This window comes from Schistocerca gregaria, chromosome 7, assembly GCF_023897955.1.
Source record: "Schistocerca gregaria isolate iqSchGreg1 chromosome 7, iqSchGreg1.2, whole genome shotgun sequence".
In the NCBI taxonomy this organism is placed as follows: domain Eukaryota; kingdom Metazoa; phylum Arthropoda; class Insecta; order Orthoptera; family Acrididae; genus Schistocerca; species Schistocerca gregaria.
This window is the reverse complement of record NC_064926.1, coordinates 498,148,486-498,167,021: the sequence shown is the minus strand read 5'-3', so window position 1 is coordinate 498,167,021 and position 18,536 is coordinate 498,148,486. Positions and strand designations below refer to the sequence as shown.

The 18,536-nt window shown below is 38.0% G+C and overlaps 1 protein-coding gene across 1 annotated transcript in view; it reads right to left on the bottom strand.

Annotated features, from left to right (window-relative positions):
• The window catches only part of LOC126281659 (apoptosis inhibitor 5), an 81,064-nt gene that overhangs the window by 22,916 nt on the left and 39,612 nt on the right, over nt 1-18,536 (bottom strand). Inside the window, exons 8-9 of the mRNA XM_049980806.1 lie at nt 11,067-11,292; nt 10,728-10,881 (exon numbers count right to left, since the gene is read on the bottom strand). Of these exons, the coding sequence (XP_049836763.1) occupies nt 10,728-10,881; nt 11,067-11,292 (380 nt within the window). The remainder of the gene's footprint in view (nt 1-10,727; nt 10,882-11,066; nt 11,293-18,536) is intronic.

Here is an 18,536-nt window from a genome sequence, read left to right as displayed (position 1 = left end):
TGGCCGGTAATAACACCCAACAATTAACATTATTTCTCCTAGCCCCATTAAACGTGTCCAGATAACTTGATAATCACACTCTACTTTGACCTCAGTAGACACAATATTTTTGTCGACTGCAATGAAGACACCACCTCCTCTGGTGTCTAATCTGTCTTTCCGATACACGTTCCAACCCTCACTAAGTATTTCAGAACTTCTTATCTCAGGGTTCAGCCAGGTCTCAGTCCCAAGAATAATTTGCCCGCCACACGCTTCCTGGAGGGAAGTAAATTCAGGCACTTTATTCCGGACACTCTAAAAATTTACAGCTAATATCTTGATAGCTGAAGCGTCTTTACGTCGACTGGCGATTGTTCATCAGGACACTTCGCACTACTGCCTAGCCTCAAAAACCCCCTTGTGCACGCCACAGATGTTAACATCTAATATAAATGTAATTAATTTAAGAATAAAGGAGACCACTCACCAAATAGTAGAAGCTTCGAGTCTTCAACTAGCGCACACAAAAGAGAATTGAAACTTGAAAACTTTGTGTCCTCCGAATCTTTCGCAGTGGCATACACGAATAAAACATTCACGGTTTTCAAGTCGCATCAATTCGAATAAAATCCTCAAGCTTTCGATGACCATCTCCGTCATCGTCATTAGGAGTTCACTGACTGCCAGGGCTGCTATGGTTTATCGCTTATATAGGCATGACGACGTCATCAGCAGCCAATCAGATAGACCCAATGTGGCGCGTGCGCATAAGTCGACCCCGGCAGGTAGCGGAGCTATTGCCCGTGGCAGTACCAACGACAGCAGGTGGTGCCAGGGCCAGGGGCAGGCGCCACGTCTGAAATTGCTGCTCCCACGTCACACATCTGTCTTTGCTTTCTTGTAGCAGCATGTATATCGGACAAACAATTCACACGATTGTGGAGTGTTTTACTAAGCACAAACGGCATACAAAACAAAGGGAGCTTACCAAGTTGGACATCGCAGAGCATTGCCTAGAAAATGGACTTAAAATGCAGTTCAAAAATACAAAAAGTGTTGGCTCATGCACCTGCATATTGGGACTCCGGTTATAAAGGAAGCAGCCGAGATTCATTTAAACAACAATTTCAACAGAGACCAGGGGTACACACTCAGCAGGGCATGGGAGTGGGCGCTGGACATCGAAAGAAAGCAAAGACAGATTCACGAAGCAGGAATGTCAATTTCAAATGTAGCGCCTGCACCTGGCACCACCTGATGTCATTTATGCTGCCTTAGGCAATAGCTCTGCTAGCTGCCCGGGTCAACTTACGCACCCATCACATTCTGTCTATCTGATTGGCTGCTGCTGATGCATCATGCCTATATAAGCGAGAAACCGTAGCAGCCCTAGCAGTCAGTGAACTCCTGACGATGATTGCAGAGATCGTCATCAAAAGCTCAAGGATTTTATTCGAATTGACGGGGCTTGAAAACTGAGAATGTTTTATTCAACTTGAAAACTTGCTAGCTTTCAAAATCAAGCCTTTATTGAGCTAAGACACACACACACACACACACACACACACACACACACACACACACACAGTGTTAGCTGGTTATTACAAGTAGAGCAGAGGAGAAGAGAATAGAAGCTTTTGCAGTGTGTTGCTACAGAAGAATGCGGAAGATCACTTAGGGTAAATCAGTTAACCAGTGATCAAACTGGAGAGAAACTACTGCTATGGTACAACTTGACTAACAGAAGAGCTCCACTGAGGCTTCAAGGAGTAATCCATTTGGGTGCAGGCATGATTATGGGTGGTAAAAATTGTAAAGGGGGACCAAGGCTTGACTGCAATAAGCAGATTCAAGTGGATGTAGGTTGCAGCAGTATTGCAGAGATTGTTTGTTTTGTTTGGTTTTAGGGTACAAAAACAACTAGGGTCATACACGACCATGTCAGAACGGTAGAACACTAAGACGAAAAAGGAGTTAAAAATGACTACACATTAAGTCCAATCAATGGAAGGAAAGAGATCTAAAAACAGGAACTTGGAGAAAGGTCTATAAAATACACTGTAGGGAAATGGAGGTCCTGAACTAAAAATTAAATGTCCTTTGCCATATTACTACGACAGACAAAAAGTAAAACGTGGTCAACAGCCCACGCATCTTTCACTAAAAGGCTGATAACTCAGATGGCAGACATAAATTAGAGCATAAATGGTTAAAAAAAAGGGCATTCCTCTAGGAAATGGTGAACCATCAAAGGTTGAGGGCAATGAGCACAAAGTGGTGGGGGAGCACCACCTAACAAATGGCAATGGCAAAAAAGACAGTGCCCGATATGCAACCTAGCTAAAATGATCTCCTAGGATGGAGAGGGGGTCGTTCAAGCTGCTGGGAGTGACTTAAGTCTCCGGAGCTTGTTCCCACGAACAGAGGTCCAAGGGCGATGCCAAAGTGACACCATCTGCTGACAGACGGCAACACAGAGATCATCAGAGGGAATGGAAGAACTAGTGGGCCAAGGTAGGAGGACAACAGCCTTGGCAACAGCCTCATCATCATCGTTTTCTGTCAGACCAACAGGTCTAGGGACCCACATAAACATCACAGTGGTTCCATCGACAGTGAGCAAGTGAAAGCTTTCCTGGACCTGTTGCACTAAGGAATGGACGGTGTTCAGTACACATAGGCTCTGAAGGGCGCAGAGAGTCAGAGCAGATGACAACTGGAAAGCCTGTGTCACCACATGTACAACGTGGCCTCATACAGGACAAAGAGCTCCGCTGTAAGTATTGAGCAGTGTTCCGGAAGCCAATACTGAAAATCTCCACTGCCAATGACGAAGGGACTCCCGACACCTTGATCAGTCAGAGAACCATCAGTGTACACAAAGGTATAGTCATACATTTCCATGTGAAGGTCGAGAAATTTACAATGATAGAGCGAGTCTGGAGTAGTGTCCTTAGAAAGCGAATGAAGTCCAAGGTGAACATGGGCTGCCACACTAAGCCGAGGTGGTGAATGGATCACATCCATTGGGAAAATGGCAGGTAGGATGAAGTTAAGCTGCCAGAGCAATAGCCGAAAACGAATGCCAGGAGGTAACAGAGAAGAGAGACATAGCCCATACTGGCGATCAAAGGAGTCGTCAAAAAAGGAGGCAATGGGATGGGATGGGATGGGTGGCCAGGCATGGCAGACAAATGGCATGCGTATCTGCTAAAGAGAAAATCACGGCGGTAAGACAGCAGTAGTTCAGTTGCTTCTGCTTGCAGACTCTCAACTGGGCTAGTACAAAAGGTGCCAGTAACCGAACAAATACCACAATGGCATAAGATGGATGGACGTGCAGATGCATAAACGAAATACTAGTTTTAAACGGACAAAGGACCAGTACAAATGGAGGATGTTGGTCTGGTCTGCTCTCCAGAAAGTACCAGTGAGACACCACTATGCACAACTGGTACAAAATCAGAACAATCTGCCAAACTGTGGAATGGCTTGAAGGGTGGGTGATCATGTTTACATTTTGGGCTGAGGCTGTTGGAACTTAAATCGCAGGTTAAAGGGTTCAAAAGCCTTTTTCATTTTTGACCTATTAGTCACAAGCACCTTATTATTAACCCCTTGACCATGCTCTATGAGCTGGCCTCTGTTCTGTTGCGGCACAGTTGCTGTCTCTATGAATTGGCCTCGATTACGCAGATTACTTCAGTACATGTACCCTTTGAACTGAGTTTGAGCTGCTTTGCAGCACTGCTCTGCAGCACTGCTCTGCATGCTCTACGAAGAGCATTTGGGCCCAAAGTCAGCAACTCTACAAAATGTATTTGGAGTTATGTATCAGTCACACTAAGTAAGTGTTAAATGTCTTCTAACAAATTCCACACACATTTCTGTTATTTGAAGTAACTGTTTTGTCAAGTAGTACATATGTTGTTTGTGCAGGAGGAAACATGGGTGCATCGTCTTTGTATTTGTGTGATGAAAATATTGAAAGGTGGTTGAATGAAAAGTGGTAATGAGTAGCTACTGCTAGCATGGACAAAGGCAATGATGATGACTAATGGCAGTGGTATAGAAACATTAAGTGCCAAAGGTGATGTCAAAGAAGTGCTGACTGTTGCCACTAATTCCACAAGATGCATGTCTTAATTGTTTTGCAGATAGGAGCACATTTGCACTTACAAAGACAGAAGGTTTAAAAATTTGTTTTGCAGGTTCTCCAAATCCATTTGATTTTTTCCACATTCTTTTTTCACGAAATGATGGTAACAAATGAGACAAACAAATATGCTGAACCATCTGCAAGTTAACATGTGGACACACTGAAACAATGATCATGTGTGGAGAAATGGGTACCAACAAACAAAAGGGAATTTTTGCCAGCGATGTCATTCCTACAAGACTTGGTTCAGAACTTTATTTTGAAATATGCTACACAATGACGTAAATTCTTGAAATAGCGATTTTCTGAAACTTAGTGTCAGAAAGTAGAATTAGTTTTCTGCTGACATTTCTTAATTTTATTAAAAACTGTACTGCATACCTCCAAATCCAAAATGATTCCTAATGCAAGATGACTCCCCACTGTTTGACAAGAAGTGACAAAAGATCACGTATACACATACTAGGTTTATTTTGAAAACTTATAAATGGTTACCATATTACAGTAACTGAATGAAACAATAAAAGTACTGCTACACATAAAATAAAACTAGATAGTGCCCTCCCTTAGTCAGATACAGGTGCTTCTTAGTCATCCTCACTTGAATGGTCTGCAGAATCTGCACTGTCACTGTCATGATTACCTTGCATTTCTTCCCATAGTAGATCATCTTCACTCGTGTATAATGTATTTGTTAAATAGCACTTCTTAAAGCCATTCACAACTGATGCAAAGGATATATGTTTCCAAGCAGTCTGGATTCATCCCACAGAGATACTGGAGGCTTCATCAACTGCCCATAAGGATCAGGTCTTGACCACCTTGAACTAACCAATAGCTGTACAGCTGTTTAAGATGGTTGTTAAATGGTATATTCACCACCATATGTAACACTTGTAGTTGCAAAAGCATGCCTCCTGGAATGATGACAAGATGTGTGTTTAATTTCATGATTTCTGCCTTCACTGCTGGGGGCCAGATGACCATTGAAAGCATAAAGGATCAACATACCATGATTCCCTAAGAGAGCATCTGGCCTCCTGCTCCTGAATGTAGGAGCCAATCTACAACCAAATCGTATTAACAGAATCTTCCATCAGTTCTTGGTAGAACAACATTATAATAAATGAAAAGCACCAGTTTGCTTTTGTTCCACAATATTGCAGAACAAAAGCAAACTAATGCTTTTCATTTATTACAACCAAATCATTGGCAATCCATTCTTTTCCATTGCAACGAAATACGACACCAGGTGGCAGCATTTCCTTTGGTATGATTTTACGGCTGAGGATAATGTAGGGTCACATTGTGATGAAACTATCTGGGATAATTTTAATTCCCCTCTTGTCTTGCCATTTGCCTCCTTAAATTCATTTTGTTACTTTTAACTATTTACCATTAACATCTGTATTTTCATAAATAGAGAAAGGTTGGCCCTCAGTTTTAAAGTAAATAACACCAGATCTAATTTTGTGCTTAGTTGTATGTATGTAATTGATTTTCTAATTTATTTTGACTATTGCTAGTTAGTATCTTTTGTTTTAGGGCAGAATCAGTAATTGTTTCATAACTTAAATTCTATTGTTGGCGTATAAACAAATATAAATTCTGTACTAATTACAGTATAACCTCGCTTTTACATTGCTGGAATTAACGTTTTCCCACTGTTTACGACATTTTATATCAGTCTCATCAAATTTCTTACGCCCACAATGTCCGTTTGCACGTGATTTTGAATCAACATATTTATAACTTTCCCGCAATTTACGCATTACGAAAAAATGTCTGTGGAGAAAATATGATGCTGGCATAACGTTGGCTGTCCAGTAGTGTTTACAAATATTAAGTGGTTAAGTTTCTTGACACCAGGGCACTCTATTCAGCGGATTTGAACGGATAAACAAGTAAGAGTTGTAACTATTTGTGCCGTATCTCCTGCTGCTTCCTAGCTCTAGGTGGTGTGGTAGCTGCTGGGAGTAACTAGGTTCATTCAAATGAAGATATCATGACCAATCACAACCATTTTCAAATTGTCTCTATTGCGCAAGTGCAGTTTCGTGATTGTTGTGATCATCGTGACACCTTTGTCGAACCATATTTAGCGTGCTTCGGCATATGGCCATATGGAGCGCTAGTTGACACCGTCATTCACTTTGTGTTGCTCAAATGTTTTTAGTGTAAACACAGCGCCGGTTACGTATTGTATTCATGCTGAGCAAATGTGTTTCGAGTATTTACGTATGTATTTTTTGTGATGTTACACAAACAAACAATGTGAGTGATAGTTTGCGCGCACGCGCCGGTGTGTGTGTGTGTGTGGTTTTCTACATAACTGATGAGGCACAGTACCTGATAACATCAAAAAGACGAGTAAAGTTCAAGAGACACAGAATAACACATATTCAAACACTATACAAAATACTTATTTACACATTTGCACTTGACAACGAGAAACAATTCTCGAAACGCGTTATGTTAAGCATGAAAAAATATGTAGCTAGCGCAGTATTTCATTATTTAAATAACGAATAACAGCTGCAGGCTTTTCAAAAACATCGATTATGAGGTTTGAAATTAAGTCAAATGATTCCACTTCCTAGACAGTTCTCAATTCCAGTTACATATGCAGTTTTTATTAGATGATAAACCTTTCCTAGATAATAAAAAAGTCCCTGGCAAGTCTTTTGATGCTTGTTATCCACATACATCACACATAAAGTGCAAGGCGGTATCCAATACCTAACTTTTACACCTTTCACTGTATAAAAATTTGGGAGACAAAACAATACCAACCTTAGAGTATGTATTTGGATCCATTTGAAAACATGTTAGCAAAACCAGCCCTTCATTAATTACAAAGTAATTAACAGTTTTGTCAAAAGTTTTGTTTGTATAACTATATTTGTTAATTTCGTGATTTAAACAAATAATTCAGCCTAAACCCCATAGTAGAAGAAACTGTTAAAAAGAGGCAATTTTTCGATGTATTCAGTTAGTCGAGTGAGTTAAGTTTTAATTGTAATTTCTGTAAATTTGTCTTCAAACAATGTGTAGTGTCAGTACCGATTATTGTGACAATATATAAGCGCCCGATTTCTGGTCATGGGACAGTCAGTGTACGGCTGAGTTTCAGACAAGTAACCTTGTTAGAACAACAATGCTTCAAATTAACTGTGGTATAAGTGTTAAACAATTAGGCCATGTGTAAAAAAAAGTGACAGTGTGTGCTCCATACATACCCGATTACTCTTGAAGAACTGTGAACTTTGTGGTTAGGTTTTACTGCCTGCAGCTGTTCAATATTAAACTATTGTAACAGTATGTGGAGTTTCGGCTGCAAACTATTAATGAGGTTTATGGAAAGTTTAAACAATAGTGCACTGGCCATATAACTTAGTATTATTGGGGGATTGTGAACAGTGAAATTAAAGTACTATGAAACACAACTGTGCACCTGTCGGCTACATAATTGGCAGTAGTCAGTGTCGGAATCCACAACACATTTTTTCTTCCAGTGTAGTAACGCAGTATATCGACACTAAGGACAATCATCAGCCAACAAATAAATAAGCAGGTGGAACCACGACAACATGTTTATTCCACTGGCACGCACACACAACACTACGGTGATTAGAGATTTCTCACTGCCTACAGTGTGCAAACCAATGCACTTTTAGCACTCTTCTCTTCAACTGTTGTATTGCATGCCATGTTGAAGTAAATGTAAATCTCATCGGCATTTCTGATTTGCCCTAAGAGGCATGCACGTTCCCTTCTCAGTCTTAAAAAGTGTTGCTGATGCTCTAGCAACTTCTCCACATACAATGCTGGAAGACACCGAGTAAATAATGTATGACATTGTAGTACAAGACCATTGTGTCACATCATCCTAGTACACCACCCAGAGCGGGCTTTAAATTGGACATCATTTTCCTGTGCCAATACACATGCTTTATTTCAGATGATATCACAGGAAACTGCCATTCCTTCTTTATGTTTCTCATGCATAACAGCCACTACTTCCATTTTAATATTTTCAAAACATTCAATCGGTGAGCCACTGAAAGCTATCCTACATAACTTCATATTTTTCAGATGTCCTTTGCCCTTTTGTCACCTCCAAACATAGGCTTTTTTCATGTGCACGAAATATTTGGAAAAAACCTCATCTTGGATTCTGAGCTACATGGTATTTTGTTGAATTATACAAAGTGAAAACTGCAGTTACCAATTTCCAGAAAAAAATCGAAATGACTTATACTCCTAAATCAGGATTATCTACTGATGAGTACTTGTTACAGTGAAAACAGTATATACCACTAAAACTTGCTTGTTTTGAGATCAAATCATTCTACCTCTGCGAAGCAAGTTGGGGCTATTTATGTTGCTTTATAGTACACAGAGAAAAGGACAGTGCATTTGAGTCACAATATAATGAATGTTCTCTTGCGCCTGAAACTTTTCTTCTCCTTGAATGATATTTTGACAAAATGTATAACGTTTTTACCAAGAAGCATAATACAAGTCCCCAGTTATTTGAGCTTCTAATCTCTTAAATTAATGACAGTATTGGTACAGTTATAAATAAGAGGAAGGATATGCCAGCTGCTTCGAGGTCGGCAAGTCTCGGAAAGGATAAAGTTTAACTAATTAATGGAAAATCTCATATAAAGATGTGAAACAATTACTAACAAAGAGATAGAGGGGCTGGCCAGTACTTACCTCAGCTCAGTACAGCCGATAGAAACACAAAAAACAACCGAAAATTTAAGCTCCTAGCTTTCGGAATAAATGTTCCTTCATCAGGGAGGAGAGAGGGGAAAGAAAGGGAAGAAGGGAAAGTGGATTTAGTTACTCACAACCCAGGTTATGAAGCAACAGGGAAAGGAAAACAGGGAAGGTAGAGAGAGAGAGAGAGAGAGAGAGAGAGAGAGAGAGAGAGAGAGTGCACCTGTCCTTTTTTTCCCCCTAAGGGAAGTCTTTCCGCTCCCGGGATTGCAATGACTTCTTACCCCAAAAGTGCCCCACTTGTGACAGGATACTTCCCGGGACTGGATCAGACTCTGAATGTGGCTCTCCAGCAGGGAAACGACTTCCTAAAATCCTGCCCCGAAATGAGATCCATCCTTCATGAAATCCTCCCCACTCCACCAAGAGTGTCTTTCCGCCGTCCACCTAACCTTCGTAACCTCTTGGTTCATCCCTATGAAATCCCCAAAGCACCTTCCCTACACTCTGGCTCCTACCCTTGCAATCGCTCCCGGTGTAAAACCTGTCTATGCACCCTCCCACCACCACCTACTCCAGTCCTGTAACCCGGAAGTTGTACACGATCAAAGGCAGAGCCACGTGTGAAAGCACCCACATGATTTACCAACTGACCTGCCTACACTGTGACGCTTTCTATGTGGGAATGACCAGCAACAAACTGTCCACTCGCATGAATGGACACAGGCATACAGTGTTTGTTGGTAATGAGGATCACCCTGTGGCTAAACATGCCTTGGTGCACAGCCAGCACATCTTGGCACAGTGTTACACTGTCCGAGTTATCTGGATACTTCGCACCAACACCAACCTATCCAAACTCCGGAGATGGGAACTCGCCCTTCAGTATATCCTCTCTTCTCGATATCCGCCAGGCCTCAACCTCCGCTAATTTCAAGTTGCCGCTGCTCATATCTCACCTGTCTTTTAACAACTTCTTTGCCTCTGTACTTCCGCCTTCACTGACACTCTGCCCGAACTCTTTGCCTTTACAAATGTCTGCTTGTGCCTGTGTATGTATGGATGGATATGTGTGTGTGTGCGCGCGAGTGTACACCTGCCTTTTTTTCCCCCCTAAGGTAAGTCTTTCCGCTCCCGGGATTGGAATGACTCCTTACCCTCTCCCTTAAAACCCACATCCTTTCATCTTTCCTTTTCCTTCCCTCTTTCCTGACGAAGCAGCCGCCGGTTGCGAAAGCTCGAAATTCTGTGTGTGTGTTTGTGTGTTTTATTTATTGTGCCTATCTACCGGCGCTTTCCCGCTTGGTAAGTCTTGGAATCTTTGTTTTTAATATATTTTAATGGTGTTTTTCAACTGTCGCTGAATGCTGATAATGAGCTTCATAAGAGAATATGTTTACTATGAATCTCTTGGCAGTATGCTTAACTGATTCAAGCATTGTCTACAAGAAGTTCTGGAGTGGACACCACATAGCATCCATCCTACTCGCTTCTGTGCAACAAACACATTCTGCTTCAATGAAGAGTTGCCACCAAATATGATGCAGTAAGACACCAGTGAATGAATACAGGTTAAGTAAGCCAGATTATTTAAAATATTTTCATGTCCAAAGAAAGTTTGCCATACTGGTGTCACTCGTCAATGTTGACAGCTTATATCGTATTCATCAATACTTACAAGAAAAGTATCTTGAACCAGGGATTTAAAACGAATGTTGATAACTACAATGTGTGGCACAGTAAATCTCATTAATGATTTGTAAAAGGAGTACAATAATTTTCAATTCATTGATTATCACATTTGATGCTTAAGGATAGAAATAAAGACAGTATTATGAAAAAGTAAGTTCACACTTACTGTAACTTGAAACTTTGTTGCTGTATTTCCCACTAGGTGGCTGATAAAGCTCCCTTGGAGATTTATCAGTCTTGGGTTGCTTGGAAGCACTTGAATCTCCACTTGTAAAAGTTATCGGTGTGTGACGTTTCTGACCAGGTGAAGTACTTTCTTTCTGGGAATTGAAATATTGCTTATTACTCTGAGAACAATATGATAAAATAGGATATTCACAAATCTGCTTTATGAAGGAGTGTATACCTCAGATAATTATTGCAAGAACAATAAATGCCTGATTAAATAAGTTTTTAATACTTATCAATATTTGTTTTTAGAGTTACTAGTTTAACATTCACTTACAGCAGCTGATGAATTTGTAGGTTTCCATGAAAGAATTATATCACTCTTATAGCTTGGTGGGCTATGGAACAGATCTTTAATAAGTGTATTTATGTTAGATGTCGTCTTCAAAGCCACAACTTTTATTTTGTTTTCTTCACTCCGCAGATCTTCAGGGCTCTTGCCTTGAAGGGCTTCTCTTAGTTTTTTAATGTAACCTTGGATTCCACGGGCAAAGTACTGTAGCCTGGGAAAGAATACATTTTGGTATCAAACAAACTCAGAATTTTCGAAGCATTATAATGTCTTAACATTTAACAATTGGGAATAGCACCACTGTTCACTTTCATTGGAAATACTGTTATAACAAACCATAGTAAAAGTGATTTAACATTAGAAAACCTACTTTTTTATTTTATTTTCAGTAGCACATTTGAAATTGTTCTGCTTCAGAGTATTAGAAGGATTAACTGACCACTAATAATGGGAAACATTTTGATCACTCAACTCACAGTACTGCTATATAAATTTGCATTTTGTATTTTCAACTTTTAAGACTGGAAATACTTCTAACAGAAAATTTCGCTTTAATTTCTCTCATGATTCCAAATATACATTACCCAAATGTCAATAGTTGCAAACAGAAAATGGTGGTATCAAAACACATTATTGATTTGATGAAATTCCTTATGAATTCTCTCATTATTAAACTCTTCAACCATTGCAGAGTTCTACAGCTGATCCGTACATAAAATCATAATGTTTTTTGAGTGAATTGTTAGAAAGCAACACTAATTAGTGTGTAAACAGTGCATCATACACTCCTTCATGGAATGGGACAAGAGAGGTGAGTTAACATTGCAATGACCACTTCAACACTTAATACTCTCATTTTTCTGCTAGTCATCAATTCCACAGCTTTTAATTGTTTCGAGCTTGTAACAAAGTTGGTGGACATTCATAAAAATTAGAATGACAAAAAATCCTTGAAGAAAGGGGGTCAGTCTAGCCAACCTCCAGTAAAACAGTCAGCAATATACATCTTAGATTAAGAGCTGTGATCAATACTATACCAAGAAATGTCTTAATTCCTTCTGATTAAACATTTTTCCATATATGTTACACTGGGTGTTTTGTGATCAGTGTGTGGAAGTGTAGGTATCACAGGCATACCACTGGATGTGGCATTCTTACAAGGAGATGCCCCCAGTGGTGAGATCAACATTTTGAAACCATCTGTACTCTATGTAGCTTAAGGTAGCAGATACCACAATCTGCAGCAGTTCAATAATAGGATGGGTCCTTATTTGAGATTAATAGACGAAAAAAATTTCAGAATTTTGTGTGATGTTCAACAGCTTTAAAAAAAATGTAAAACTATGGACTGGTCGCATAGCATAATGGATAGGGAAGGGGCTCTGATGCGAAAGATTTTGGTTTGAATCTCATGAGCCACTTTAAGTTTTCTTAAAATCTTTATTGAAATTACTTTAATCGTTACTTTTGTTCTGTTACTTTGTTTACACGCAATTTCTTATTTCTACACCATTGTCACATCAATTCAAAATCATACGAACTTTTTCATTTATTCTAATTTTTTTCTTTACATAATTGTGTTCCTTCTGACAATTCTTTTGAATGTGAATTCAATTATATTTATTTACCTATTATAATATTTAAAAATTTGAAAATGCTGATAATGGTTAAAAAACAAAAGACAGAACAATATTTTTAACCACTGTGCAATTGTGTCAAAAATGTATTTTTTCCATTACAAAATGTGATTATGGTGATACTACACAAACATTTAAAATATAAATTCCTGCTGCTCTATGGACAAAATTACGCAGATGAAGATTTTAACGAAAGAAGGGATTATAAGTACAACGAAATTCAAGCAAAATGAGGAAAAGAAATGTTGAATACAGTCCCATCGATAGAAATACAGGATAATAAAACAAAAGAAATTAAAACAAAATTAATACATAAAATTAATTTAAATCACATGAACAAAGGTTCCAAGCGGAAAAAGAATGATAGGAAGAAAAACGAGAGCAAATGAAAAAACTGATACAATGATTAAAAAGATGTGACAAAGGAATAGAAATAAACATCTTACATTTAAACCAATTAGTTGAATAAAAATAATGACCTGTAATGCAAGAGGAAATATGATGACAATCTAGATTTCTCCAAGCATTTATTTCAGGATAGATTTCCTTGTTACACAGATCTCCACAAGCAGCTCTCTCTTCTTTGCTCAGTACTGGCTTGTCACTGAATTCTTGATATTTACAGAATTGCTTCTCTTATTTCCATAGACATTTTTATTTTTCCTGTATGCTGCAGCTATCTTTCCCTCAGTCATGCACACTTGAATTTGTCTTTCAACCATTCCTGCCTAAGCATTTCGTACTTTCTGTCATCTCATTTATTAAATGTACATATTCCCTTTCACCTGTCACCTTGTTGCATTTTTATATTACCTTCATTCATCAATTAAATTCAATTTCTTCAAAGTTGTTCAAGGATATCTTATTAGGCCTTCTCACTTCTGTGATCCGCTACTGCCTTCACTACTTCATGTCTCAAAGCTACCCATTTGTCTTGTATGGTAGGTGTTTACAAACTTAAATCACAGTTCCTAGGGGCGTCTCTGCCTTACGGTAGGGGTCTAGCTTCTGAGAGCGCACTTCTTAATAACATGAAATGACATTTGAGGTCAATTCATAGTAATTTGGTAAACAAACCACAAAAATACTTTTCCTGCAAGTTAATAAAAACAAGAGGACAAAGAAGCTTTCACTAAACAAGCTGCGACTCTTACTAGCTCTTCTTTCATCCTAAAAAAGTTGACTACCAAGTAGCAAAGAACAAAATAACCTCACATCATAGAGGAAGATCTTATTTTACCAGCTGCTCTGGACAAGATGTCTATGATGATAGGTGAGCCAATTGCTAAGCAGCTGGCAAGTGTGCTTTTGTGTAAAAACTGTCTTGGTCATCAAAAACTCTATATGGCTTATGACATTAATGATCAATCGATTGAAAAACTCACACGTAATGGTGAAGTCGCTATTCATTTGAATGAAGATACAGACAACTACAATGACACACATCGAATTTGTCACAGGTGGTATATATGTGACAACAATATTCATGAAGAAGATCTTTTCTGCAGGAAAGTAACTCTTGAAACAAATTCAACAGAACTCTCTAAATACTACATTCTTTTATGGTAGGAAATACTAACTGCAGAAATTATGTATGTGTATGTATGTACAGATGGAGACAGTAGTATGATGGTTGTAACACTGGATTAAAGGGTCTCATGCTACGTGGACACATTTTCTTTTTTTTATGTATGGAGTCCTGGCATCAAAATGCATGAGCCCTATTCTTGATGAAGTTCTTAAATTGGTGATTGAAGAGGTAAACTCCATTAAATGTCAACCACTGAAGTCGAGATGTTTTCAACAAATATTTGCTAATATGGAGGCTGAGCACATTTCCCTATTTTATTACAGCAATTCTCACCGGATTACACGTGTGAATTTCTTGAAATGGGCGTGAAGATTCAGACATGAACTTTACTTTTACCTTGTTCACAAGAAATATTTGAGTTCTGAGAAGTTCATAGACAGTGACTGTTATGATGATGGATTATCTTTGTTACATCTTTGAAACATTCAATTAGTTGCGTGTATCACTTTACTTCAAGGAGACGAGGCTAACATTCTGCAATTGTCAGGCAAAATTTCACCTTTCTCAAAGAATTTACTGTTCTGGAAGAAAAAGTTAGATGATGAAGATAAAATTACATTTTCCCTGCTCTTCGCGCAGTTTTAGATGACTGACTTTCACTAGAGTGAAGAATTGTATCCTGTGTTCGTGGACCATTTAACTCTGTGATTACTTTCAGAATACGTTCCAGAAAAAGTTGATCAATGCAACTAGATCAAAGATTCTTTCAGTACAGGCCTTTCATCAACACTTACCACTGACGAATAAGACCAATTTGTTGATATTTCTTCAGATTGCACAATGAAATCAAAATTCATTTTCTCATCACTACCTGAATTTTGGAGCTTGGTGAAGCAACAGTTTCCACAAACAGATAACAAGGCATATGGTTTTTGATACCTTCTGCAGCATTTTACTCGTATGAGATAGGTTTTTCAGAACTGGAAGTCATCAACATGAACTACAGCTCACGAATTAATGTAGAGAGAGAGATGTGAATTGCAATCTCAAACCCTGTGACAAGATTTGAATTACTGACGATGAAGAAGCAAACTCATCATTTCCCATTGATTCCATTGCAACAATATAAAGTAATAATATTACAAGTTGATTACAATGTGCAGTGTCAACATTTAATAAAGAAATAAGTACTCTTACTTATTAGATCACAGCCAGCTCAAGACAGATAACCCATAGTGCCAGACCCTTATTTATTGTTTTCAAATCTTAAGTTTATTTAGCCCACATACCAAATCGAACATCATAAGTGAAAGGAGCCATGGGTGTTCAGGTCAGATGTGGAGCACTCATTAATATGTGATGATGGGATGTTTAATCTGCACCTGAATCATGAGTAGCCTAGCATTATTATTATTATTATTATTATTATTATTTCTTTCTTATCTCAGACATTATGTCTAGTCAGAAGTAGAAAGTGACGCGGACCTTGATCAAGCACGACTTCCTTTTAACTGTACGGTATATGTTATATTGCATTTAGGAACTTTCGGTAATTGAACATGTATCAATAATTACGGATTTCTGTAGTTGTATATATAAGTTTGGATGTAGCTGTATGGCATTGATGTACTGGTGGATATTGTGTGGCATGACTCCTGTAGTTGATTGTATAATTGGTATAATGTCAACTTTACCCTGATGCCACATATCCTTGACTTCCTCAGCCAGTTGGATGTATTTTTCAATTTTTTCTCCTGTTTTCTTCTGTGTATTTGTTGTATTGGGTATGGATATTTCGATTAATTGTGTTAATTTCTTTCTTTTTATTGGTGAGTATGATGTCAGGTTTGTTATGTGGTGTTGTTTTATCTGTTGTAATGGTTCTGTTCCTGTATAATTTGTATTCATCATTCTCCAGTACATTTTGTGGTGCATACTTGTATGTGGGAACGTGTTGTTTTATAAAATTATGTTGTAAGGCAAGCTGTTGATGTATTATTTTTGCCACATTGTCATGTCTTCTGGGGTATTCTGTATTTGCTAGTATTGTACATCTGCTTGTGATGTGATCTACTATTTCTATTTGTTGTTTGCAAAGGCTGCATTTATCTGTTGTGGTATTGGGGTCTTTAATAATATGCTTGCTGTAATATCTGGTGTTTATTGTTTGATCCTGTATTGCAATCATGAATCCTTCTGTTAACTGTATATATTGCCTTTTCTTAGCCATGTGTTGGATGCGTCTTGATCGATGTGTGGCTGTGTTAGATGATACGGGTGCTTGCCATGTAGTGTTTTCTTTTCCAATTTACTTTCTTCGTATCTGTTGATGTTATGTGATCTAAAGGGTTGTAAAAGTGGTTATGAAATTGCAATGGTGTAGCCGATGTATTTATATGAGTGATTGCTTTGTGTATTTTGCTAGTTTCCGCTCGTTCTAGATAGAATTTTCTTAAATTGTCTACCTGTCCATAATGTAGGTTTTTTTATGTCGATAAATCCTCTTCCTCCTTCCTTTCTGCTTAATGTGAATCGTTGTGATGTATTCTATATTTGTGGCATTGTGATCGTGTAAGTGTATTGAGCGCTTCTAGGTCTGTGTTATCCATTTCACTACTCCAAATGAGTAGGTCAATATTGGTATAGCGGAAGTATTTATAGCTTTTGTTTTGTTTCTTGCTGTCAATTCTGTTTTCAGTATTTTTGTTAGTCTTTGTCTATATTTTTCTTTTAGTTCTTCTTTAATATTTGTATTATCTATTCCTATTTTTTGTCTGTATGCTAGATATTTATAGGCATCTGTTTTTTCCATCGCTTCTATGCAGTCACTGTGGTTACCCAATATGTAATCTTCTTGTTTAGTGTGTTTTCCCTTGACTATGCTATTTTTCTTACATTTGTCTGTCCCAAAAGCCATATTTATATCATTGCTGAATACTTCTGTTATCTTTAGTAATTGGTTGAGTTGTTGATTTGTTGCTGCCAGTAGTTTTAGATCATTCATGTATAGCAAATGTGTGATTTTGTGTGGGTATGTTCCAGTAATATTGTATCCATAATTTGTATTATTTAGCATGTTGGATAGTGGGTTCCGAGCAAGGCAGAACCAGACGGGACTTAATGAGTCTCCTTGGTATATTCCATGCTTAATCTGTATTGGCTGTGATGTGATATTATTTGAATTTGTTTGGATATTAAGTGTGGTTTTCCAATTTTTCATTACTATGTTTAGTAACTGTATCAATTTAGGATCTACTTTGTATATTTCCAATATTTGTAGTAACCAAGAGTGGGGTACGCTATCAAAAGCTTTTCGGTAATCAATGTATGCGTAGCATAGCGACCTTTGTTTAGTTTTAGCTTGATATGTTACCTCTGCATCTATTATCAGTTGCTCTTTACATCCTCATGCTCCTTTGCAGCAGCCTTTTTGTTCTTCATTTATAATTTTGTTCTGTGTTGTACGTGTCATTAATTTCTGTGTAATGACTGAAGTTAATATTTTGTATATTTTTGCTAGGCATGTTATGGGGCGGTATTTAGCTTGGTTTGCTGTGTCTGCTTGATCTTTAAGTTGCATATAAGTTATTCCATGTGTAAGTGTATCAGGGAATGTGTATTGGTCTGCAATGTAACTGTTAAATAATTTAGTTAGATGTGAATGTGTTGAGGTGAACTTCTTTGTCCAGAAATTTGCTTTTTTATCTTTTACAGGGGCTTTCCAATTGTTAGTAGAATTAATTGCTTTGGTGACTTCATGTTGCAAAATTATCACTTCAGGCATTTGTGGTATCATCTTGTATGTGTGTTTCTGCTTCTATCCACTGTGCATACCTGTTATGTTGTACCGGGTTTGACTATAGTTTGCTCCAGAAGTGTTCCATGTCTGTTATGTTTGGTGGATTGTCTATTTTAATTGTGTGTTATCTATTGTCTGGTAAAATTTCTTTTGGTTTATGTTGAATGTTTGGTTTTGTTTCCCTCTATTTTCACTTGTTTTGTATCTTCTAAGTCATTTGGCCAATGCTTGTAATTTCTGCTTCTTTTCATCTAATTGCTCTATCATTTCTTGTTGTGAGATTCTACCTAACCTTTCTCGTTTTTTTTGCTTCTGACATTTGATGTCTTATAAATTGTGTTAGCTGTCCAATGTCTGTTCTCAGTTTTTCTATTCTGATCTGTAGCCTGTGTTGCCATGCTGGTTTTGTGGGTTTCTTCTGTGTGTTGGTTGGTTCTGATCTCTGCCTAGTGTGTATATTTAGTGTAGTGAGTGCTCCTATATAAACC